Consider the following 27,998-nt stretch of genomic DNA (forward strand, 5'->3'; position numbering starts at 1 on the left):
AAACTACTCAATTAGAATAATTTTTTCATTGTAGATCTACACCATAAAGAGTGATTTACCTACCTCAATCAGATAACATTTATAAATAAAGGTAGCATGTTAAAAATGTATTTTCATAAACCATTTCGTGTATTGTTTACCATCTGTGGTTGAAAAATAAACTGAAGGATCGGCTGTTAAATTAAAATTCACATCTAAAACCGTTATAAAGAAAGTTGATCAACATCACTAGATCTTTGAAAGCGAAGTCTATAGATACACCTAACGCTAGGGGGACGAAGCACAAAGAAATATTTAGTTACTATTTGTCACTCTGCTGGATAAGCTTTACAATTTCACCTTACTTTAAACTTCCATTAAGCAGAACGGGTGATAAAGGGTATTGTTTATGATTAAAGATGGACACATAATTATGTTTAATCGATTTTAATTTGGTAGAGTAATTTACAAGAGCTTGAATATTTGCTCTTTCCGAATGTATATCATCTCAGTAACGGTATCTCCATCACAATTACATCTCACATCCATGGCTGAGTTATGACTCTCCTGGGGTTCCTGACTTGCACTTCCAAACTTCTTGTCAGATCTTACAGACGAATGGCTGCATTGGGTATCCTATCCTCAAGGAGGGTGTAGCAGTTGCGGATGATTAGTGATATGGATAGAAATTGACTCTGTATCCGTATAGTAAGATAAAGAAAGGTTAAATATCCTGTATCGCAATCAATTTAATCCTCTAAGACGGTTTGTAAAAGAAATGGTCAATAAAAGAGGATTGAGGTTGTTTCGCCTATCCAGATTGCTGTAATGGATAGCATTTTCATAAAACACATACGTATACCTAAAAAATATTCATTTATGTTTTAAACAGATACAAAATCGTTGGATACAATATGAAAATTGATTACGAAATCTAATAATTTTATAGTAGAAAGATGAATCATAAGTGAGAGATTTTATCACTGAAGAAAAAAGGAATTACTTGTTCCTGTTATTTAAAAAATCGTAGATAGTGTTACACATTAACATGTAAAGTCAGGTATAAGCCAATCTTATGGACACACTTGTACTAAAAAACGTTGGTAAAAATATTTAATATCATATCACGGTGGTCTTATAAAATTTTTATTATGCATTTTAACGGATGGTGTTTTTAGCTTCTGGGGACCTCAAAACGAAAAAGATTGATCCTGGAACTAGGTCTTGGTCTTACCATGATACCTACGGTAATAGCTTAGTTCCTAAATCGGAAATTCTAAACAAACAATAATAACATACACACAGTAAAACTAATAAACCACATAAGTATGTTAGGAATGTTACTAGCTTCGGTTTGTTTATGCCAATCATTGATCAATAAGACACCAAAGCTGTTTAATGTTCCCATCAGAGAAGTCAAACAAACATATATTAGAACAGGGAATGGATCGCAAACTAATTTAACTTTATGAATGAAGATCTTCAACTCAAGTTTGACTAACATCAATCTTGGCAAATATATCATTTTAAGTGCAAGATCAATTAATTAAAAGCAACATTAAACATTCAAAGTGATATTAATGATAAATGGATATTAGTTTAAGATGAATTAACTGTCTGTTTGTCTTTGCTATGGTGGTATTCGTATAGTTTGATCTATATGGAAGCTGCTGATTATGGAATACATATATTAAGTTTTGTATTCTTATTAGATTAGATTCGGTTAAATTTTATAGTATTAAGAAAGTAATGGACATATTAAAAATTTTCTACCCTTAAGTCATAATCAGGCACAACCAGAAAATCTACCATGTTTTATGTATGTCTAATGTGACTGGTTGAAATCAAATTAACTCCCATTTAAATATTTTTTCCGTCATGTACCTTTTTACAGATATATTTTATAAGTAAGCCTAAATACTGTATATCGAATAGTGTTGGACGATGAGTTTTTTATATCCGTATTAGATCAATAAATAAGCGTGAGAACCAACTGACCTTCACTAAGGGAATAACGTTACAAATTTAACTAACACTTATCCCCTGATACCCATGGGGCGTCCCCTCTGACCCCCTAGTCGTCCAACTGACGTACATCATTTCGTCATTTCATGCTTCGTTAGCCAAAGGAGTTTTAAAAGCTGCTTCCCTGATACTCACCCCCTAAATAAGACCGAGTAACAAATACGATTATGTTAGGAGATTGATACATCCTTGTATCATTTATGTAGGGTGTAATTCTAGCTTTTACTGTAGTGGTATTATGGATCGAGAAGCGAGCTAGTCTAGGGATAGAGCACGGGGCTTCGGTAGCCGAGGTCCCGGGTTCAAGTCCCGCCTATCAGCAATGGATTTTATCAATGTGATAACGCCACAACCCACTAGGTATAGCCAGAAATAATGTGTAAAACAGTTCCGGACTAGAACTAGCGTCCAAGGATGTGAAGGTGGGACATCAATGTAGACAAAAAATTTGAGAGAGGTAATTATTTTTTTTATTGAACGCATACTGTTAATACGTTGTCAATGCGAGTAGTTTAAGAAAATAACCAAAATTATGTTTTTACCACTGTTCTAAAAGTAAAACTAAAACTAATACAAATTCTTCTACTTTCATCAGAGCCCATCCACATCTCTTTCAACCTGGCCCGACTTCTAATCCATACCAGAGTAGACTGACAGCCATTTGGGGTTGATAGTAGTTTGAGGGGTGGAAATAAGTGTTGGGGGGTGAAGGGGGGGGTAGTCACGTGAGAAAACCAGTGTGTTGACGCAATGATGACAAGGCGGGGGCAAAGCTATGAAACACGCCACAAAACTACCCCTAACCAACATTCGTTGAGGGAGAACATATACGTTTGATGCTATACCATAGCTATACCAGCAATTAAAACACCTGCTAGCGTCTAAATTGGAAATACGATTATGTTAAAGTATTTTTAGCAATAAGAATAAGTAGTTGTAATTTTCAGTTTTGAAGATCGTAAGTGAAGTGTTTGGCCAACTGTTCAGTTGGATACGGTTTGGTGTGGGTGTAGGCGTAGAAACAGAAAATATTTTTCTACAAACATAGCCTACGCTCAATTTTGACAATATGGAGTTTTATGAACTGCAACTTAATCTTCCACGTCTACGAATAAGATGGTAGAACGGTTTAATGATGATTATCTTTTCTTTATCTCCATTTCCTGAAATCTCAGGTTATTTAACTTTAATCTGAACCAAAACCTGTTGACTTTCGGTTTTTAACCAGAAAACGTTTGTTATAGGTTTTGAACAAAGGAGAGCATATATCCATGTACCAATCAGTTTCAAGAAATTGCCCATGTAAAATACGTAAATAACCTGAACTTACCTGTAAATTTTTGTTTTTATAACTAGGTTTTAACAATTCTTAGGTGATATTTTTCAGTCTAAAATATTTAGGCGGGTGCATTGTGATCTCCCAGACAGTTTGTAAGGCAAAAGACAACAAAGAAATGTTAAATTTTGTGAAATAATTCTATAGATCATAAGGGAGGATTGGAAAGTCCTGTTAGCTGGAGGGGATGCACTGGATAAGGTTAATGTGGCTAGGGTTGGGGATTTCCTAAACGCTTTTTTTATTTTGAATAACCTGAATGTTCAAAACAGTTTCAACGATAAAATAAACCATAACCAAAGTATGAAAATGTGTGCCACCAAACCATATAACTTCGAGTCTATTAAACTTTTACCCTAATTTAGTTCACGCCTAACCCTATGCTGCATGATAACAATTTCTGCAATAATGGTGAAACACACTTTTTGACAGAAGGAAATTATAAACTCGTGAAACACGAGAAATAGCGTGGAGATAGCGCCATTAACAAAGACGGGAAAACTTAAAATTGCATCAATTACATCCACGGAGTTTTAACAACATTATCGTTAAAACGGGGTTTGATGGCGTATAAAAACTAAGTTTGTTAAACTGTAAGCTGAAGGTGAGTCTTGAACTCCAAAACATAGTATTGCAAATATTTGGAATAAAACACAAGTATTTTGAATTTTTTAAAAATACAACATTTTAGTAATATATGAATGTCACGACTGGCCAGATTCATTTTCACAATATCAGTACCAGAGTAAATATAATATAGCAGAGAAAGTTCAGGTGATATACTTTCAACGCACAACGTATTGTTAAAAGTTGAGGCAGTGAAAAGGGGGGAGAATAAGGGGGGTTGAAATAAGCGGGGAGACTTAAGAGACAGGTTCCATGACATCTGTTGTCACTTATATCGTGAAATACGCAAAACGTGACAAAAATGCTTTAAAAGACTTTTGAGTCTCTACAATACTTAGATGCATTTTATTGTGAAATATCACAGCGTAGATTCATATTTTATTGACAATATCAACGCTTTTCGTGTTCTCAATGTAGGTTTTTATTTTTCTTAAAATACGTACAATGACTTCGGTGTATAAAATTAACACCTTTAAATTCAAAACTAAGTTTGCTTATAAAAATTTCACGTTGGCACATAATGTTATCCACAATTGTTATAATACATTATTGCCATTAAACACGTGGTTTTATCGATTGTAAAGTACATAAAAGTTTGGGCGTCCGAGTAGTTGGTGTTAGTGCTCTTTTTCAACCCCGAGATTACTGGTTCAAGTAGGACCTATTCTCGAACTTAATGCCAGTTTTCATTGGACTAAAAGTGATTTACGAATTTTAAAAAATGGCGATGTTAGAGCATTAAAATCGAGTTTATACTCTGTATGATGGAACCTGTCTGATTAAACTCTCTCTACGTTGGATTTAAGTCCCAGTTAGACAGAGATCAGGAGACATATTCCAAAATACAGACTATAGAACCATTCCTCATACGTCAAAAGATGTTGAAAAAAGAACAAACCAAAAAGAGACAAAAACGGAAGAAAATCTTGAAACTAAAACCAGTCAGTAAGATGAACCCCCCTGTCACTTGACGTACCCTCTCCCGCCCCCTGGTGATACATATAAGCTGGAGTTACGCCGCCATAAATGATAAAGGCACAGATGTATCCATTCCGCCCCTGAGGTAATCTTATTTTGGACGCGGTCTTGTTTAGGGGAAACGTTGGAGGGAAGTTTCTTAAAAACGTCTTTTGCTAACGAACCGTGAAATTACGTAGGCCAGACTGACGGGTATCAGGGAATCAGGAGACGTAAGTGTATCAGGAGACTTAAGTGTATCAGGAGACCTAAGTGTATAAGGAGACCGAAGTGTATAAGGAGACTTAAGTATATCAGGAAACTTAATTGTATCAGGAAACTTAAGTGTATCAGGACATCTAAATGTATCAGGAGACCTAAATGTACAAGGAGACTTAAGTATAACAGGAGACGATAATCAAGCATCATGAGTATCATTGTTCACTTTTTCGTAAATATTTATGTATTTTTGTACGAAAATTATAATATCTTAGATATAATTATAATGGATGGATCGTAGATATTTTTGAACGCAAGATTTAGGGAATAAATCAAGATTACTGTATTTCTGTCTTAGTAAAATTGCAGTGTTTACAGTATGAAGTTCTTCAATTTACACTACTTAAAAGCTAGTATGTAAACACTTTTTTCTGGATCGGTTTCAAATATACTTATTGTAAAGACCGTAAACAAAATAGAAGTATACAAGGTACCATTCCATTGATTAATCCAAGCTTTCGAGGAGAGCCTATCTGACATTACAAACAAAATCATAACAGATTGTAAATTATAGATTGAAGAAACCTCGGTTTTACGAATCAATAATAGTAGCCTAATGTTTATTATTGTCACAAGGAGATAGGGATGAACAGAGGCCACTTATTCTTCTGATGTCGTTAATAAGTCTATGGCGTTGCTTAGGCTAAACGTACTTTTAATAATCCTATAATGGTATCAGGACATTAAAATAAGTGTCATTAGTTTCAGATCTATTATTAGTTGCATCAATATAAGAAATAGGATCATTTCATGAATTAAATTATTTCTCACTTAAACTTTTGTTGAAATTATACAATGCATAAAATGGAATTCCGGAAAGTCTTGATACACAAATCTTCTTTGAATTATCTAAATCCAAGTTTATTCAGGTGCAGTTATTACTTTTCCCCAATAGGGATTTAATAAATCCAATATTTTTAATTTCTCATCCCAATGTTGTCGACCCTGGGAACAATCGCCAGCCAAAAGCCGTAAAGGGGAAGGAAGTCCTGCAAAATAAATCTGCAGGATTATAAGGGGAGGTTTATCAAGAGCCTGGTATTCATCTGTGGGATTAGCTTAAAGCGGACTGGCAAAAGGGATTCTGGGAAATATTTTCAACATTTCCTGTACGTTTTAATTTAGATAAACAATTTTTATGACAAAATATTTCAGTAAAAAGTTATACAAACAGATTTTTTAACTTCAATATGCTGGGTTAAAAAGTTGTAGCAATTCAAAAGGCGAAGTGATTAAAAACCATAATTATATTGATTAACGTAAAATCTAAATAAAAACTAATTTTAAGTCCAGAAAAAATATCGGACCACAATTTACTACTTCACAAAATACAGCAATTTCGCTATAAAAACTATATATTTAATTCCTGATATCTAAGTCTTTAATAAAGTTAAGCTTAGGCTAATCCTGACCGGTTTGCGAAGTGGACCTTTTAGAGTTTACTAAGTAATGAAGTATTATTATATTATTGTTTCCATAAATAAATTAGTATAGCACACTGTGAAGTTTATCTAAAAAGTGTGAAATTTAACGTTTTAGCCTTAATAAACACAATTAAGTTTTTGCAAAATAGGATGAGAACTTCACTCGTATCAAAAGTCAACGTGAATGCCGAGGTTTTCAAAAAGTTTAATCCCTAATGTGAAGAGAGCTGGGGGAGACTAAAGAGTCGGGTTACTTGACATCTTTCAACGTTCAAATCAGACGGGACACGTGATGCGAATTCTGTGTCGCTGACTTCAATGTTGCTTTGTTTGGATGTTTAAACACTCATGTCACAAGTTTTTATCCGTTCTCAATCAAAATTTATGTTGGATAATTTGTTAATATTCTTCGTGAAATGTATAGAAGCTATTACAAATTTGTAAAATTGTACTTATTTTAAAACTAAGAAATGATGGAATTATCTTTAAGTCGTATAATTAATTGAAAATTCTAGCTAGGGATAGTGTTAGAAAGCACTCTATAAAGGTTAAGGGGAGCAGTGTGCGAATACCACTCCCATGTTATTCTTATGGGAAAACATGTGATTAGATAGGTACATTTATTTTTAAAACCGTTAGAGATATTGACTTAAATTTTTTTATATTCATTCCTTAGATTGTTTTCTATGATTTCATGCTATATAAACAAGAAATTAGGTATAGTTTTTAAAATATAAAATTTAATAAAAATTACTAATTTTTAATTGTGTTTTTTTTTATAATAAACAATTTATTTTTAAAGTAAAATTAATGGTAACATTCTAAAAATGCATAAAATTATTCACCATGGTAACAGGAAGTATTGTGTAAAATTTGGGCTTGATTAGTTAAGTAGTTTTCTTTAGAATGGTACCTAAACTTATTAAAACTAACTTTCGGAAATTCACATTTGAACCCTTGAAGGGCAGGCTCGGTAAAATCCAGAAGGGCCCTCTTTCAAAAATCCGGGAAAATTATTTTTATTTACAATATTAGACTATGGGTACTCAAATTGTTCAGTTTTTTATCCTAAATGCAAATATGCAGTTTGATTGAAGATAATACTATGACAAGCTTAGTAAATCAGGAAAACCCGGGAAAATGGGTAGTTTCCTTAATTTATCTTAAAGGAGGATTAAAGATTCCTTCTTATGTAAGAAAATATCCAAGTATAAAGTGTTATATATTTTCTTAAACAGCACAAAATACACAATATTTTGTCATCATTTAATAAAAGTTAATTTTTTGAGCATTTTCACGCACTGCTCCCCTTAAGGATAAACCTTACCCTAACATTTTTTCTCTAACCCTTTGCATCCTACGTAATATGCAAGGTATTTGTATGCGGTTTGTTGAAAAGCAACTGTATGTTTTGGACGGGTAGTTGCATACTTTATTTTTATCTAGTTTTTAAAGTAACTTATTTGATTTTGAAGGAACGTAGTTGTCAACAAAAAAGCACAATTTGGATAATTTTAAATGTTTTAATTGCCTCAAAATTTATTCATTACTTCTATGATTCGTTATGAGGTATTTCATAGACTTACAAGTTTTGAAAACTTCCTACCACTTCATCTTTTACAAAAAACTGAAGTGAAAATAGTACCGTACATGATACTGTAACTGCAGATTTGAATGGATTGTATTAGATTCAAACAAAACCGTCCTAGATAGTTTAAGCCAAAGATGAGTTAAGGATGGTTCATGGACAAGGTATTTAATAGTTTTGTTTCTGGTGAAAATCTGTTGGTAGCCGGAAAATTTCATTAAAAGCTTTCCATAAGTCAGCTGGGTTCAGTTCCACACAATCAAAAGCTACAACTGTTCTCACAGTCGAACCGGCGACTTCTGTTGCCTAGGCAAGACCACTGAGGACCCACAATAACATGTTTTCGTAAAGTTTTATGTTAAACGGTTTCACCATAATGTTCCGTTATGCCTCAAAAGCAACATAATATATCGCAGGAGATGGGGCAAGTTTGTGGGGTTCCCCAGAGATACATCATTCACCTGTAGATATAAGGCAAGAATGTGATCAGAATAACTACCTTGCTCTAAGGCAAATCGATATCTTCAAGCAAATATTCATATTAAATTTAATTTTAATCGTCTTCCTTTCATTCAAATACTCAGGAATAGTCCTTGACTCCTATACTCTGATGGATTTTCTTGGGAATCTTTGTTATTGCAATATAAAATTTGTATTTATTTGAGTTTTTCCACTTTGGCAAATACGTAACCTTTTGAATATTTATTATCTTTTTGACAAGTATCCATTTTGTGTTTTTCTTTGCAGGGCAGTCGTTTTTTTTAGCGAATTTCCCTATAGGGAAGTAGCTATTACCGTATGTGGCACTGTAATACATTGGCCCTGGACCGATTTAATTTTTAATTTTGATGTCCCCAGAGGCCAAAAACACCATTCGTTCAAATTTATATACGTCCGTGAACGCGATAACTTTAATAATTTTTGACCGATTTTGATGAAATTTGGCTTAAAGATGTAAGGTGGGATAAAATCGAATGAGTTTGCGAACCAGCATGATCCACATGATCCAGCATGATCCAGCATGATCTATGGAAACGGGGTATTAGGGGGGGGGGGTTATGGGGTAAAAAGGGGTTTTCTCGTTTTTAACCACCAAAACACTACATTTCCCAATTTCTCTCTGGACCTTTTTAAGGAGCATAAAACACAAATAATTTAGTATATCAAAGTTTTTGTGTGCGGTTATTGGTAACAGAGTAAATAAAAAAAAAATTAATTTAAAATTCTCATGTAATTTAGTAATCTATCAGTAGTATCTTATCAAGAATATTGTAAAATGATGTGGTTTGCTTTTTTATGGATATATTTTTATCAAACTTGACAAATTTATTTATTTCATACTAAGCTATTAATATTTTACTAAAACCCACACTTTATTATTTTCCTTGTAGCAGCAAGCCTAGGTACTCGTTAAACCTAATGTTATTTAAATCGATTTAATTAAAAATCAATTCAGACAAATAGAAATTTGCTTAGTCTGCAGGTATGCTGTGGTGGGGGTATTTTTCATATTTTGATGGCTGGCAGTGGAGTGATCGCTAAGACATTTATCTATTTCAAGAACCCCTTTTGCAGCAAGCCTGAGCTCGTTACGTTGTTTATATTTTCGCAGCTGCTCATTCATTAGTGGCTAAATTTAGAAGCATTGTTGGCAGAAAACAACGAAATACAAAGGTTCAATTAGTGCTAAATCCAATCCACTTTCGTTGGACGCACCTTTGTCGATAATTAATGCCAAATAATTAATTAAACGGGGAAAACATAAATTTCTATGATCAATACCATTAGTTCATTATTGCACTTAAAATGTCCTACATCCTAAAACACCTCTAGATAATAATACAGTATTGCTTCATATGAACATCCTATTTCATTAGGAAAACATTATTAAGTAACAAACTAGAAAAGCCAATTATCAAATTTGCTGAATTCACATAGATAGCAGGCTGCATAACACTCCCTAATACTTTCTTTCGTATTTTCTTTCTTTTGCATCTGAGAAGCAGAACAGATACAGAATTAATTAATTCTACCACTCTCAGACAAACCTTCGAGAATCATCGGAGAATCCATATATAAATCCCAAAGTACCCATAAACTTTTGAGAAAACTACAAGTCACACCCCCATTATACTTAAAATGTTCGTCATAACGAGAAACCTTGCGCAAAATTATCCATTATTTCATAAATTGCCCTTTAAGTTAGTAGTTCTAAAGGGAACTTTCCATATACCTAATGCTAAAAATACCTCAGCTGCACTTATTTGTATGTTATTCTTTCTATTTATTACCTCATTAAAATCGTGTGATTATTTGTTTGTATTACTGTATTCTGTTTAGTTTATTTCAGCTTTACCTTAACCAATCAATCGTTTTATTAATACGTTAATACTTATGAAGTGAAACGGGGTGAAGCCCGTGAGTAACAACAAGTATATCCTAATGAATAATCAAGAGACTTCTATTCCTCTTCGCTTTAATCACAGAAAACATACTACTGTATGTTTTCTGTGCTTTAATAGAGATATTAAATGTTTAATTAGATAACCTCCGTTTGAGTCTATACTATTTTATACGGTTCGATGATCATCAAATGATAAATTGCAAGAACGGTAACAAATTACACAATACAATTCGACTATCACAAATTAAAACTATACATGATCGGAAACAATTAAATATTTCACCTAATTGATATTTTGTTTGTTATGTTGAGTCAATCAAATGAATATTGATGATTATTATTTCATAAGAGAGTATTTCACCCTATATGCACCCCTCATACGTTTCAACGACATTATTCTGTAGTTATAACTCATCTGAATCACATGAGCTTTCAATAAATACAAACAAAGTAGAGGGAGGTTCTGTGGTTTTTGTTTTTATCAAGAAATTCAATTACTTTCCTTCAATATTATATCATTAAATCTTCTAACTAGATTGAAAAATGTTTATTAGACCTTTTAGCACGAATATCATTTTAAAATGTAAATTTTTAATAAGAAATATAAAAAAAATATGTATGTTCATATGGTATTTTGAATTTTTTTAATATGATTTTTGTAGATATTTATTTAATATATCGAAACTAAGTGAATTTTTACGTTACCGAAAGTGAAATGCATTACAATGTTCTTTAGCTAATTCCTAATCTTATTATTGAGTGTGAAAAATGTATTTATTTAATAAGTGGTTTCACTAAATACATTAAATTCACTAACAAGACCACAAATGGCGATTTAAAAGAAGTTTGTTCAATAATTTAGAGTTCCCTTGCTACCATTTCTTCAAAATAAAAATAAAAAGCCTATTATTCAAAACAGTAAATGGTTTCCCGGATTTTACCGTTCGTACTTGTTGCTCATACCTCTTTGAGATATAGTCTGTATGAGAGAACCTGTCTCCTTACCCTCAGTCTACCCAGGACTTGCTCAGAACTTTCATTGGCTAGACCCCTTGTAGACAGGGATAATAGACATGTTCCATCATGCAGACTATATGTCACTATATACCCTTACTTTCATACACTAGGGAAGAAAAATATTTATCTGCTGTGTAAATTCATATTCCAAAAATACAAAGACAATATCGTTGGTCCCGATGTATATACAACCCTCCCCCAAATATATGCGGGCTTGGGCTTAAGTGTGCATTATTTCTGCTTTACCCTCTTCAAAATTTAATGCACGTTTGCTCCCTGGTTTTACACTTTTCAACCATAAAACTCCCTCAGTCTGAGAGTGTTACTTTCACAAAACACGCCAAATCAGCCTTAGTAAAATTATAAATAAATAATATTATTTATTAACAGAATAAAAAAAAATTAGTAAAAACTTTAGATGAAAATTCAACTTAAGTAAGGAAATATCTAAACAATGTTTACCATTCAAATATGCTTAAAAAGACAAACAATTCAATAATTTAACAATTCAATAATGTTAACATTATTATTAACATAGTGTAAGCCAAATTTGAACTGAGGTGCTCAACGTGCTAGACGTAGTACGTTGTCTCCCATGCTTTCATCTTTCATAGTAAAGTAAAACTGATTTAGACTGATAACAAAAAAAAATTATTATTTCACGCACAGCGGTGATTCTGGGTAGTTATTACCATTACAATATTTTTATACTTTGGACAAAATTAACCAAAAATAACTATCCGGTGAACCTGTAAAAATAAAATATCTTCAAATTAATTGGAAATAATAGCTAGGTCTTATTTATTTTAACATAAGGGGGCTACTGTCAACAACGAACTTCGTGAAACTCCTTAATATTTATATGTTGGATGAGAATAATTCTCCCCTTCTTATCTCAAGTTTGTTGGTTCGATCTCAACCTCGAGCGAAAACTTTGAACCCTAACGCCATTAATTTGTTGTTGGTATATTAATTATGTTAGCTAACATAAAATCAACAAAAATAACAAAACCAGGGTTGTGACATCTTCAGAGATGTAAACAATTCAAATGTCGTTAAACACACAAAATAAAATTACAACAACTTTAAGAAAAAATAATTGGAGTTTAAACACTTGAAATCCAGGTATACTTAATTCACTCGTCATTATAAAGCAACTCATCACTACTTAGCAGGTTTGCTGTGACGGGGGGTTTCAAATGTAAGAAATCTGGTGACAGAGACAGCTTCCCTTGTCAACTCTGCAGCTAAAGTCTGCCATCTTTGTTGAACGTGAGTCTACTGCAGTACTGCAGTGCAGCAAGGGGGGAATTGCATTAGAATATGTAGCTTTCCCCTTGAAATCGCGCTGAAAGTTTATGCCTTAAATGAAATTTTGGTTCGAGTAAAGTAGGAGTTTTAAAATATATTTGATTGTTTTTAGTGGTTAACAAATGCGAACAACTAAGTAACCCATAAAATGTTAAGAGTTTTCGAAGAATATCAACATTGTATACTTCTTTATACTTTATACTTCTCTTTGAAATGAAATGGCGACCATACAAAGTAGGTTTTTTAAGCCAAGTATGAATGGAGATGAGTGTATGATGAGTGGCGCGATCTTGTAGTCTTGTTAGTGACTAAGGCCGACATATTCCTTAAACACAGCTGTTAATTAATAACACATACAGCTAATGGTGACTAAGGGACCTACAGTTTATAGTGGAATCCGAACCACATTTTTCCTTGGTATATACGAATTGGTCTAATTATCAGGATAGTACTGCGGATAGTCGTAGTACTCACCCGTGCGGACGTTAATCCACACAAGGGAGTATCGCATCCACAGTGCATGTCTATAATTATCCACAATTCGTTTTTGGATTAAATAAAAACAGATCGACCAAGTTTGGGAATATTTTCTGTACGAATATAAGATGATCAACGTGTTATAGGGAAACCTTATTTACTAAAAAACTTAACAAGTGGAAATTTGAAATTAAAAAGTGTAATATTGTAACTTGTGTATGCTACAACGCTCGTCAGTAACCAATGTAAAATTAATAGGTTTATTAATTGAATAAAAGCTACAATATTTTGTTAACTGTTAGAAATGATACCCACTTCCATGGAAAAATTGTATTTCAATTAATTATCTTTCTAACAATTATTTTAATAGTTTTTTGCCTTACTGGGCTTCAGAGAGCCACTATGTGTGCGTATTTTAAAATATGAATGCAGGTTAAATTGAGTGGAATCGGTGATCTGTGTAGCATTATTGTTGTGGGTAAGAACGCTTGTTTTTAAATCGAGTCAATAAGAAGGACAGCTGATTCTGCTTCGAAATTTCACAAAACTTGTGACGTTTTCTGATTCCAAACCCTTCTGAAACTACCCCCAAACCCTTTGGATTACTTCTGGTAACCAGACAAACACTATAAAACCGTAGCTACTTATTATATGAAACTTGAGTCCTTCCCAAACCATATTTCCACTCAAAAGGAGTAAACAATTTTCAAATTTAAAAAATATTTTAGTTGATATTTTGCATCTATTGTTCGTATTCCGCAATTCGTGACCCATTTTATATTGAGCCCATCACCATCAATCACGACACCCCAAGTTATGTTCTGTTGTACATCATCTTTGATGTCCCCTACGTGAACAGGTCTGTGGAAATAGCAAAATACTCGTACATCTCCCCAGCAATATGTCTGGATTTGTGGTGAAACGTGCGCCATCATGTTGAAAGGATGTTGGATATGTATCATACACATGGAACTCGTGATAAGATGATATAAAGAGGTGTTGCTCCGTGGGTGATCTTTCAAATGCTACCAAATGCGTTCAAATGCTTTTATTCTTGTTGCTATGCATTGCGGTGGCTTCTAGTTGGTTGAAAATGTTAACGTCATAGCGATCTCTTCAGATAACTGTTCTTTTATTATCTGTTGATATTTACGAAGTTCATATCTACGCCGTTGGATTTTTAAACTTATTTATAATGGAAGTGTCCAAACCCAGGTCTTGCTATCTAACTTTGACCTTTGTTAGAAAGCATAATTAATTGATAGTCCAATAACAAATGTCATCTGAGTCTGGCAACGCTTGGAATCGAACCAGCGACCTTCACATTGAAGGCTTGCACTACACACTATCAAAGGGGAGGCCCTTGTTAAACTGTTAGTAACCTGTATTAATTAAATTGGACCTTCGTCGCGAAGCGACAATAAATTGCCGTTGAATCAATTAGCATCTAATTATCCATTACTTCCTATTTAACTAACCCTATGTTCATATCGAGTCTAAATAGATTCAAAAGAGTCTTTAAGAATTGAGTGGTTTGAATCACCCAACACACATATTCTTTGAAAATTCATAAACAAAGAAAGTGAATTCCCCCCCTCAACAGTGTCAGTGACTCTTCATTAATCAGACACACTTCTTCTTCTTCTTACATCCCCCTTCAAACCCCCCCCCCCAATTTCCCCCCTCACACTTGTGCCCGCCAGCAAGAGCGTCAAATACATAAACATGACTGTTGATCACCAACACTAATGATCTGTAATATCTACAAAATCGTGGTTGAGATCGTATTGAAAGTCGAGGGGGTGTTTAAATAATCGGCGTCGTTTAAAAGGGGGTTGGATGGACAGATTCAACTGTTAGTCTACATGGAAGGGTTTTGGAATCGGCTGTGTTGTTCGTGAATACAAATTTCTTGGTATGTAGTAGTGAGCTCAATTACTTGAGGTGTTATGAATTACACAAAACAATTAATTAAAATATGCCCCATGGCCAAGTGCTACCACTTATACTTAGTTATATATTGGTTTCAAATAAACTTCAATGAAAATGTATCTATTACTAGTCTGTTTAGTAGTTCAATGCGATACTTGTCAATAGTCTAGACATTTGACTATTAATTCAACTAGACGTTCCATCCCCATGTTAAATTTGTAGCCAGGTTTTTTTTTTCAAAGTAATTGCCGTCGTTGATGTGAGCCACCTACAGATTGCGCTGATCTAAATTACTAAATTCTGTCGAGTACACACACCTTTTTACCGAGTCAATCTTAGGAAATGGGTTATGGTGAGCTGTAGCAACTGTAACCCATCAACCTGGTCAGTAAAAAAATAAGGTATAAAATAGAATTAGAGACACTAGCGTGTTCTGTGACTGGCTCACAAAACTAGTTTTTTTTTAGTAAAAAATTGGCGACAGCTGGTCCATATAGATGGGAAGTCTACTTCAGTATCCAATAGTCAATGGTACTAGACTGTACATAAAATTTTAATTCCAAAGTATAATTTGTTGATATATTAATATAGTTTTTTTTATGGATAAGTTTAAAGTCGTTAGGAATGGGAAACCAGAGACCATAGCATAATTTAAAAAAAAAAGGTAGGCAGCCTCTTTTGTCGTTGCATTTGCCTGTAAACATAGAATAAATTATATATTGATAGAATAAATAAATGTCTTTACTTTTAGCAGTGATCGTAAGTAATTAATTATACTATAAACTAATTTATATGCTCAGATAAATTTCCTATACCTTTCATTTATTGTTAGACCTTTTTTCTTAAAACCTTTCATTTTAGTAAGTGGTTGATATGTGTGTGACGTACTGTTTACTAAAATGTTCGTGTTCCTTATTTACTTTAAATGTAGATAATATATTTATATATGTACATTACAATTATAAGAGACAATATTTCCCGAGGCCAGAACCCCTGTGTTCTCTGCAAAAATAATATTTTTCGTCGGAAATTTCGTCAAGAATGCTTGTGTGGTATGACAACTCTTCATTACACCGACCCCACACTTGCGCTTCCATCTGAATTTCATGAGACCCTCAAATAAATAAACAAGGGGAGGCTCTTGATAAACCTTGCAGTTGAATTAATTACCTGTATTAATTATGTTGGATCTTCGACACGGTACAACAACTACTGTTGAATCACTTAGAATCACTAAGCATCTGAGACTGGATGTTAGAAGGAGATACAATCGTCCATTTGGAACATTAAACGTAGAAACGTGGTTTTCGTTAGTCCTACTAATATTATAAATAAAAAAGATTGGATGTATGGATGTATGTTTGTGACAAGTAAACGCGAAAAATACTGGTCGGATTGGGCTGAAATTTGGCATGATGATAGCTCACATTCCCGATTAACATATAGGCATATTCTTATCTCAAAAATCCTTTTGGGCTTCGTCCCAGTGGCTCTGCAGTTCCCCATGTTAACCTTATGAGTATTCATATTTAAAGGGAATTAAAGAATTTAGCCAGCTGTTTCAACTAAAATAGTTGGTTCTATGGTTCTATGATATGCAAAAGCATTAAAAGGTTATAAGATTTACCAACAGGATGCAGCACTATAACTTTTTTTTCATTATTTATAAACATAGCTAATTTGAACTAAGCGGCAACAAAAAACTGTGATACGCAATGAGAACTGTCAAAGTAGGATTGTTTACAGTTTATTTTTATTTCATGAATAATTTGTGATATTTTGCGAATTTTTAATAATTTATCTTTCTCTAGTGTGTAGGTGAAGTGGTAGAACATAAGGGCTATGGCAGATGTGTAATACTTTTGTAATTCTATAGCATACCGTAAATTTTAGGAAGCTAATTTTCTCAAACCGTGTCTTCTCACATTGCAAACGCAAAGATCAAGTATAACTGCAATAAGCATTTTATACTTATATGCCAACCCCGTACGAAGGACGGGTACTCTGCTAGTTAAATATATAGATAGATGTTGAGTGTATTATTTAACTTTGTAAAAAATGTTGTTCAAAGGTTTATTGTGGACATTTTCCATCACGAATGTAAAAAACAATACACAACGTTTCGGGATCTGGAATCTGATCCCGTCTTCAGTAGTTCTGTCCTCGGTAGTGTATTCCAAATTAGGTTGGGCGTTTGTGTATTGTTAGTTGTAATGTGTTAGTTAAGTTTTTTTCACCTGAAGACGGGATCAGATTCCAGATCCCGAAACGTTGTGTATTGTTTTTTACATTCGTGATGGAAAATGTCCGCAATAAACCTTTGAACAACATTAACTCACCATCACCAACAATGAACTTCAAACAAAGAATTTGTAAAAAATGTTATTTGCTTCTATAGATTATGCAATCACCTGAGACAAAAACCAAACGAACAAAAACACACTTACATAGAAACCACCTCTTTTTTATAACATTATAAGATATCACATTATTGTACAAATACTTTACACGCTACATAGAGGCAAAACACATTTAATTTGCTCGTATTCTAGTTAAACCAATTAAAATCGGTATCCGACAATTTTTCAACACACATGTCGTTATATTTATCAGATTACAATGCAATTGTCGAACAACAGCTACTGCAGCGGCTATTATTGTTGGCTCCAGCTGAGTAATAGGACAACAGCTGTTACTCATTAGTGAAACACACTACGGTTTTGTCCAACAGTGATTAAATGACTGAAATCTGTCTGAATATTGAAAAACAAAATGGTATCAAAATATTTCAACAAGATTGAGCAAAGATTTTAGTGATATTCATTAGAACATTTATTTGCATGTATGTGAAAAGTTGGATAATGGGAATGTGAACTTTACATTTTTGATGTTTTGTTTTGTAAAATTGAAACAATTTGATTTTGAACTGTTAAATACAATGTTACAGCCCTGTAACCTTAGTATTGGTGGGTTTATGACACCTGTTAACCGTTCTAGTTGTAGCATTCAGAATGTTATAGGTTTTGGTAAGATGTAGTGAAAACAAAGTATTTAAACCATCAACGAAGGTACTAAAGTTAGTTAAATTTATTTCCTGGATCTGAGGTGTTCTATAATTTCATCCCATGTATACATTTAACAACTTTAGTTTTAAAATCAAAACTACTGACAGGAATTTAAATTTACGATAGTTAAATGTTAAGTTGTATTGTACATAATTTTAAAGTCAGTACGGCGGAAGTGAAAACTTAAATTGTAAAGTTAAAATGCATTAAGTTAAATTCAAGAAAGTATAGATCAAAACATAATCTTGCTAATCCCAAATCGAAGCATGTGTGATTTTTTCAAATGTAACATTTTTACGGATAATTTACTTCCGTGTAATTTACGCCATAATCTTCGAAATATGCCATGCATACGAAAAAGTAAATAATATAAGATAAAATATTTAGCTCCACAATAAATGTATCCAAACTAGTAAGAGTAATTAAGTAAGAAGAGTAGTAAGTAGTAGAGTATTGTATTTACAATTTCGTAATCTACCATGACAATTTACAGAATAATAATTTAATAAACACTGCAAATATTATACTTGCCCCTTAACTTTATACTGTTTCAACGAAAATCAGCGAACCAAATTCATCCTTAACCTCCATCACCGAGCGACCCCATGGCTGAACCAATTCATCTTTATTACATGAAATTCAAAAGCGTAAACACAAGGTCAACCATGCGTTGTATTGATGACAGCTGATAATTAGTGTAATTGATTAATGCATTGTTGATCAGCTGATTAAGGGGTCGAGGGGTTGTCTGCGTGGAATGGCTGTGGTGTAAATTTGACGTTGTGGTGTATTCGTTCGTGGTTTTTGATATGGTTTTGTGCTTATACTTTTTGGTTAACGTTTGTAGTTTAAGTTGTTTGAACTATAAAGTAAATGATTTGTCATTTTGAGATTTTAAAAGTATTAATTTGGTATCCTAATGTATTTTTATACAGTATTTGGTCTGTTGCTATTTTTATATTTATTTTATTGACTTTATCTAATATTTAGTTAAATGATTTTATATTTTCTGTATGTATTACTTCCATTATACATATTATTGAAAGCAATCCTTCTGGTGCCTATATATTTGAATTAGTTATTACTTTTATTAATGAAAAACTGTTTGGGTTTATTAAAAAAGTAAATTTGAAATAAATATTATCTACAACTTTCTACTTCAATCCCAAAAAAGTATATCGTGTTTTGGTTATCAGTCCTTGGTTATCAGGAGGATAACAGAACGATAATTATCAACATATTATTCGCCGATGTAAAATATAGTTTTAAATTTTAAATAAAAGAAAACATCGCAGAATATACAGTATAATTATAAAAATATATTGCCAAAAAACATTTTACTATTTCAATAACGACAATAATAATAAAACCAAAGTATATGACATTAGCAAGGGATCAGAGCTATTGTCTTTCATGCTGTAGGCCTAATCATGTTTTGAGGTGTCTTTAAGGTATTACATTATACATTTTGACGAAATCTATTGTAACTAATGTTACTTAATGATGAATAAAGATTAGATTAGATTTTATTTTATTTGATTTGTACTCTCTAAGCAAACGCAAGTTCAAATTTATTGTCTGCAGTCAGAACTTTATAAGTATATTGTTATTCACAGTTATATTTTGTTTTCTATCGAATTTATTTTATTTAAGCAAACTAGTGGGCACGACTTATATAATTGCTGAGGAAACGAATATTTGAAAAAAATATATATTCTCATACTCATTTAGTGTCTACTTACAAAATAAATTCTCCACTTAAATCTACGACCGAGAGTTAATAATTGTTAGTCAATTTAAATTTACAGATAGGAATCATTTTCACATTTGGTCGGAAGGTGAATCGTACATTTACAACCGTCTGGTTTTCAGTGGGGACTTGCTAGGGTGTAAGTGATCTTAAGGGGAGAACCACCCTTAGCGCTTAATAAGGCAATTTCAAGTGATGAACAATTCAGCACCGCAATAAGGTAATGTATTCATTGGCCATACCTGTTTTATGTCCTTTCTAAAAGTGGTAGAAGGGGGTACTGCCAATATTTTATCAAACAGTATAAGAATATTGCCCTCCTGTATTCGAATAACTATTTTTAACAGTGTAGTTGAAGATAAAACGTTTTTTTCTTATAGACGATACACTGTAGTGAAAGTAATAATTAATATTATTTACTTAAATTGTACAGTACCTTTAATAATGGATACAATAATAAGTATACATTCGGTTTCTACATAAAGTTGAAGTGTATCCAGATTAAGATAAAGAAACAAAAACAGTTTGTTTAGTTTAGTTTATACAGTGGTTAAAGATTGCTGATGAAAAAACCAATTTTTGTAAATTGTATACACCAATTTGTTGTGAAATGCATAGATTTTTTAGAATATAAAACACAAATCACAAATTTAATAGGCCCACACTTTGTAGGGAGTTAAAGTTAGATATAAAATTAAAAAAGGAATAAAACTTTAAATAAAAAATTGTTTAAAATAAAACTTCCTTGGCCATTTTATGTAGATGTATGTCTTTTTAAGTACCTTCCACTTATAGTAACTACCTCAAATTTTACTAGTGCGGTGACAAATTCAAGTATTTTAATATTTCAAATCACAATTATTTAGCTATTTTACAGATTCAAGAGCTACGAAGATCATTACACAAGTATTATACATGATCCATAAAATTACCTCAAATTAACTCAATACTTAAACTAAAATTACAAAACATCAACCAGTTATAGAATGATTCGTGACATTAGATAAACACTCTTTGTACTGATTCCTAAATCACCAATAGCAAGTAAAATGTTAAAAGGCTTCAACGAAAATATGCCAGGAAAATCAATATCCAAAACTATTAAACCCAACAAAGTTAAAAACTACATGACGAGAGAAGACCTTAATTGTTGAATTCTTGTTACTTTGGTGTCATCGCATAATGTGCAGCAGGTTGCAGATGACTCCAATGTGTTCAGGTTCTTGTTTTAGACGTTGACAATAAGCCTGTCTCGACATGTCCAACAATAGAACATGGACATCTGTGAACCGCTTCTCTTTCGACTGCAACTTGGAATTCAGTTTGATTTGTGGAACATAAATAGCGAAAACAGCTGGTTTTGTGTTTCGTTTTATCATCGTCTTTGCAACATTTGACTCCGAGTTTGTTTCTAAAGTAAACTATTTGTGTATTGACGGATCCGAGAATTTATTTTCTTTATTGCATATAATGTCGATTCCTTTGGCAATGCTGTTGGTATTTTTGCTAAGCATGTGTTTTTTTGTGTAACTTGCAATATTTGTTCTGTAAGAAAGATTCGCTAATTAATAATATAAAACCATACTGTTAATGATTACTATTAAATTTAAAATAACAGCCTGTAAGTTCAATTATCATATATAGATATTTTTCTCTCAGCATTAAATGTTTGGCCTTCAAATCTTTCAAAATTATCCAAAGTTTGCTATTAAATATTCATTGTTACACTTTCCAGTATTTTGGGACTAAATATTATTTCTATTATACACGAACACTGGGTATAGGTTTAAAATATATATTTCTTAACATTTCTATTGAAGATTACTTTAGGATTTAATGACAGAGGCTTGTAAGTAATGATACTTTATATATATTTTTTGGTTCATATTATCGATGTTAAAGAGTAAATATATAACTTGTATACATTTTCAAAACCAAATTTTATCATCAATCAATTCCAAAGTTTACCAACCAATTATAATCGATTAGAAATAACTTGAAATACAAGCATTGGATTTTTAATTACTTTGTAATTACCATATGGCTAAGACAATATTACAACAGCTGGTGATAAACATGCATTACTTAACGTAGTAATTAGACCCATTAAGAAATAAGGGTCGTTCGCGCCGTTGATTATTACCCTCTTGAACAACACTGCAACCCCTTGGATTCCGGAATTTCATTTAACATTCATGAGTTTTCACGCAATCAAACCAACAGTTGTAACAAAGATGAAATTTTAATCAGGAATAATTAGGGACCGTTACAGGCTTCAAATAGAATGTTTCCTTCAAATTAAATAGGGAAACAAGGGTTTAATAAATTGTAAACGAACTTAATCATTACAGTTACTATTCTAAAAGCGATTGTCCTCACAATTTCAGACGGCTTTTTAATACAATCCTGGAATTAATCTTGCAGTAACTATATCAGAATGTAATATAACTTAACTCAATGAAAGCTATTTAAAACCTATTCATACGGTTAGTCCTTTAAAGGAATTTGCTGTCTCTTTCGTTTTAATTCACCTCAAACTCAGTTAAAATATAGGTGAATTAGCGCGATATTTTATTTCAACATGATAAATTACGTAGCACAGACTCAAAAGTTGTTAAACTCATTGAAATTGGTTATTTTTCAAAGTTTGAATTGAAAAAGGAGGTTGGCAGGTTTAATGGCTAGAAAGTATGACTTTTGCGCTGGATGCTCGGAGAGTACAAATTATACCATCACTAATGACTTTAATCTATATGATTATATCGTGAAATGGTATTTGCCACTTCAAGTTGAGTCATCTATTTATTTAAATTTCACCAAGACACCACTTGATCGACAAATCATTTGACCGCAATGTCACTTGACCGACATGCGAATTGCTCGCAATTCCAGTTGACCGAAATTTAAAACCCGCCAGTGAAACAAGGGTAATAAATACTCGCAAAAACTTAATATATATCTATTCAATACGCATTTACGCAAATGCTGATAACAATGACTATTCTGGCCCATCCCTCTTAACCATTCCCCCCCCCCCACTTTACCACCTCCCTATTCCAGGAGCTGCGACATTAACGCCAATTAACTTTGTTGAATAAACCATTGTCTAACTGTTATAGCTGTTACCCGGACAGCTGGAATGGAGAATAGATTTAGTTTATGTTTTAGTGGAACATTAGTCATGAAATGCAAAATAGTTCAGAGAATGTTTATTTACCATCTACATTATTATCTCATGCATCCTTGTTTTATTGTTTTGTCTTCTTTAAATTTATCCTAAGCGAAACTGGTTATTTTAAGCCAAGCAGGGAGTGCAGAGTTAGTTAATTTAGTTATAGCGTAATGGGTTTTAGTGACAGCAACTAAATGTGAAAAAACATATCGTATTTTTATTGTATGTTTTTAGGTTATGATTTACGCTTGCAAAGGGGGTTTAGAATCGGTTTTTAAGTAGCACACAAAATCTCTTTAAGGTTTAGGAGTAGTTTCCAAACGTGATAAAAAAATAATTTTGTTTGGTTGTTAAAAAAAGACTCACACTTTGAAGAAAAGTACTACATGACATTCAAAGCAAACGAAGCATCTAGACAAGTAGTAAACAAGCTGTGCCAAGCGCAAATGGCTTGTTCGACAGTTTCTATTTAGTGAAAGCCATTAAACCAAATGTCAACTCCTACTAGACACAGTTCGGTGTCTAAAATCAGACACATCCACTGTCACGGCTGGACTCATTGTTGTGTCTAAAAGCGGCTTCTAGAATCATTCGATAGTGTAGTTTTGTAAAAACAGCAACTAAAGATGTCTGTGGAATATGCAATTTTTAAGCTATAATTTTTTACATCATGGATTTTTTTGTAGCTTCTTGTGGAAAGAAATTTCATATGAATAGATTTATACGATTCCGATATAACAGAATACGTGTTTTGGGCAAGAATGAATGTAGGGTAACGTTTGAATAGAAAAATTGACAGCCTTGCTATTGACTGAGATTAGTTCGTTCTTTATCCAGAACTAGTTAATATTTATTAACTGATGAATCCAGTTTTTATCTTTAAAATGTACTTCAATCCTCAAATCTCCTCATGTTTGAACTAATGACATGTGGATACAAAACTAACACATTAATTATTCGGCTAGATTCAACTGTACACTAAGGAAGTCCTTATATCTTATGTATAGTATGCTTGATGGAACCTGTCACCTGACCCTTGGGCCTTTAACCATTATCCCCAGTTAGACGGAGAGTCAGAAGACAGGTTCCAACATACAGACTATAATCCTTATTGAAATTCTAATAGTACTCTTCTCAGGTTTAATTTTCCAGCCCTAAAGAAATGTTGTCACCAATTGATATAAACACCGAGTAACATTTCTGTGAATAGGCACAACACGTTAATACAAGGTGGATTAACAAGAAATATATATGATCTTTTCTTATGTTTCATACGTATCACTTAAAAAAAACATCCAATTTTGCTTCTAAATTTGTTTAGCCCAAATTGAGTTGAAATCTGTTAGGGAATATGTGTACTTTTTACTAAATGGCATTGGTTATTTTAGCATTAATAAAAACGGCTAATTATATGTGTTTGGTTATGAAAACATTCCACAAAGACTTCTAAACATGAAGGATTGTGTGCTATTGTAGCTGTAATGAAGTCATTCGTTCAGCCGTGCAACGCCATAACAAATGTAGCATTACTGACAACAAATGACAGGAAATGCAGTTTTGTGATGTGTGGTGGTAGAGAACATAGAATCTCTGTGTGTGTTGTGTGGTTCGTGTAAAATTATTTGACGTTTAATAGGTAACAAAGAACTTCCATTTTTACTATTACTGTAGTAGTATAAAGATAGATTAAAAAGTTGACCAACTCTAGTCTTTTTATACTCTTAAGTGTGTGGTAAAATGTACACATACTTATAGGTATACACGTATTTTAGTTACAACATTATCATTTTATGTAGGTATATTTAATCCATTTCCAATATCGTAATTATTTGTCTAGCCATGGCAAACCAGTTAGTGGGTTTGGGCTTGCTCCTTAGTTTAGCATTTCAAATGAACACTCAAACGCTAACAAGTATCTCAACCCTTACAAATCAAACACTTAAGGGCGACGGATTTGAAACTGAAATCGGAAGGTTTCTCAGTTGGCTTTACTAAAATGTAAAGCTATACTTTGTAAGATGAAACCTGTCTCCTGTCTTAAGATGAAAAAGGTTCCATCGCACAGACCATAATACTTCGTAAGATTTTAGCTTATTATCCATTTAACCCGATCATATTTGTACCCAAACCATAATTCTACCAACAAAACCCACAAATTCAACCCCTTTGATACAATTACGCATTAAACCCATAGCAGACATACCTGTAATATTAAACGTTCCCAAGTGGTTTATTGCTAATTAATGTCAACGGCCTTTGCTGAAGCTATGTCCGTGTTATGTCTCGTCGGACATATTGATATATGACCCCCCCCCTGTCCCCTGCCCCCCATACAACCACACCAGTGTATCACTGCAGTAGCGACGTTACCACCAATTAGCTTCGGTGAATAAATTATTGTCTGTTACAATACAACCGTGACAGTTTGGGGGACTATGTTGGCAACAATGCGATTACTCGGTAAAATGCGTGCGAGTATTTAACTCATTCGGTTGTGCTTTTTCACAGTACGTAGATGCAATTGCGAAAATATTTAGTTCTATTCATGAGGAAAATTTGTATCTGACAGTTTGAGGGAGTTTGTATGTTGGCAACAACGTGATTATTAGGTAAAATACGGATATGATAATGTATCTCATTCCATTTCATAGCGAATATGAAATAGCTAATATTTGGTAAATGTATCATCATTCATTGTCCAGAAGTAAATTATTGTACTTTACAAACTAAACCTAAACCAACCTGTGTGCTTTTCCACCATGATCTGAGTGTTACACCATGTCATGGTTTTTCATACACCATGAGCTGTGGTTGACGTGTCTCGTCATACAGTGCATCCCTTCCCACTCTAACCTAACAAAAACTCACCAAACCTAACCAACCGAACCAATTCTAGCCTAAACTAACCTAACCTAAATTAACCTTATTACATCATTTTCATTTGCATAGGGAACATTTGTATAGTGGCTGCCCCTTCATAAAAAGACTTTAGTTTGTTGTTGCTACTTTTCTCTCGCCACGGCCTTAGAGTAGGCCATGCATTAGCTAATCCAGTACCTAATTTCGTCAGAACAAAATATTGGTCAACTTCTAAATTACCTGCGACATCCAAAGTAGCGTTTCTGCTCCTAGCTGACCCTGCGGAGTTCCGCGCCTCACACCAGTAGACGCCGGCGTCCGTCTCCTTGCGACCGTGGACCACTCGGAGGAAGAAAAGGGATCCGGCGGGGAGGAGTACCCTGGAGGGACAAACAACTTGGTGTTAGAAAACCATTGCCGTTCAGAGGGGCTAAAGGCGTAATTCCATCTTGAGTGCAACAGCTGTTACGGTAGGACGGAACTGCGGCGTTGCCACTTTTGTCTCACCATGACAAATACGTATCATATCGCGGGCTATTTGGCTAGGCAGAGTTCATACTGAACTTCGTTCAAGCATTGTAAACCCACACCAGATACTGTATCACTTAGCAGATGTGAATCACTTATAGACTATCAATGCTATAATTAGCTTTTATAACAACAAAAGTTTTCAATACTGAGCATACGAATTGTATGCATTTTACTATAGCGCACAGTTTGATTTTCAAGCAAAAAGAGAGTCATTTATTTAAAAAACTGCGGACTTAACGTAACAACGAGAAATCTTTGCAAGTTTAACATAAATTCAAAATATATTAATACTCACTTATTTTGATACTTAAGTGAACATTAATTGGAAAATCGTATTGATTGTGTCTCTGTTTAAAGCAATCAATAGATGGACAATTTCAAAACAAAAACATCTTAAAAACATAGATTGAAATTTACCTATGCGCTGCCGGCGTGAGTGGTTCTCCATCCCTATACCATGTAATTGTAGGGGATGGTCTCCCCTCCGCTTTACAGTTGAGGGTGGCGGGCTCATGGCGAGGTACCACAGTGTCTACAGGGTGTTCTGTAATCCATGGTGGCGCTCCTTCATCTCCTGAAACAGAAATGATAGAGGATTTGTTAGATTTAGTAATAATAATTTGATCCTGGTAAACATATGAACTTTTTCGTGGTAATGTTCTCGAACCGATATGAGATTTGATCATAGACAAAAAGAATTAAATATAGACTGTCAGCAGTGCTGCGGTTACCATGGTTACCATAGGTTCTGGCGCACACCGTTGGGAGCGCCAATTCTTTTTGTCTATGGTTTGACTCAATGTGTTACTGACTTTCGGTCCTAAGAAATACTATGGTGCAGGCTTTTCCAAGACGAATGATATCAATTTGGGTTCACAACATTCATATCCATATTATCCACTACTTTACTCTTTTTAGAAATACAGATCCTTTACCATAATAAACATCTCAAATAAATTAGCAAACGTCACTTATTATTAGCTAAACTATATATCAAACACTACCTTTGTTCACTTATCTGTGGACAAGAAAGATCAAAGTCGTGAGAAGCAGCCTCAATCGTAACTCTTTGCCAAAGACATGCGAAGTTGTGCAGCTTGTTAGTGGTAATTTACAAGTCTTTGCGTGTGGCACTCTATCAGACCTTTCATGTTCGTGTTTCCTCATTTTTCGCGGTAAAAACTTCCTCAAGAAACTTATATTTTTATGGGGTTAATGGTTTAACCACAATGCAAATCAGCAGTGGAGTTTCCTATAGGAAATGA

The 27,998-nt window shown here is 33.3% G+C and overlaps 1 protein-coding gene across 1 annotated transcript in view; it reads right to left on the reverse strand.

Annotated features, from left to right (window-relative positions):
* The window catches only part of LOC128992754 (roundabout homolog 2-like), a 90,351-nt gene that overhangs the window by 44,871 nt on the left and 17,482 nt on the right, over positions 1-27,998 (reverse strand). Inside the window, exons 3-4 of the mRNA XM_054416490.1 lie at positions 27,151-27,307; positions 26,443-26,582 (exon numbers count right to left, since the gene is read on the reverse strand). Of these exons, the coding sequence (XP_054272465.1) occupies positions 26,443-26,582; positions 27,151-27,307 (297 nt within the window). The remainder of the gene's footprint in view (positions 1-26,442; positions 26,583-27,150; positions 27,308-27,998) is intronic.

This window comes from Macrosteles quadrilineatus, unplaced genomic scaffold, assembly GCF_028750875.1.
Source record: "Macrosteles quadrilineatus isolate MER2022 unplaced genomic scaffold, UCM_ALF_1.0 Scaffold_1__1_contigs__length_201487025, whole genome shotgun sequence".
NCBI classification, from domain to species: Eukaryota; Metazoa; Arthropoda; class Insecta; order Hemiptera; family Cicadellidae; genus Macrosteles; species Macrosteles quadrilineatus.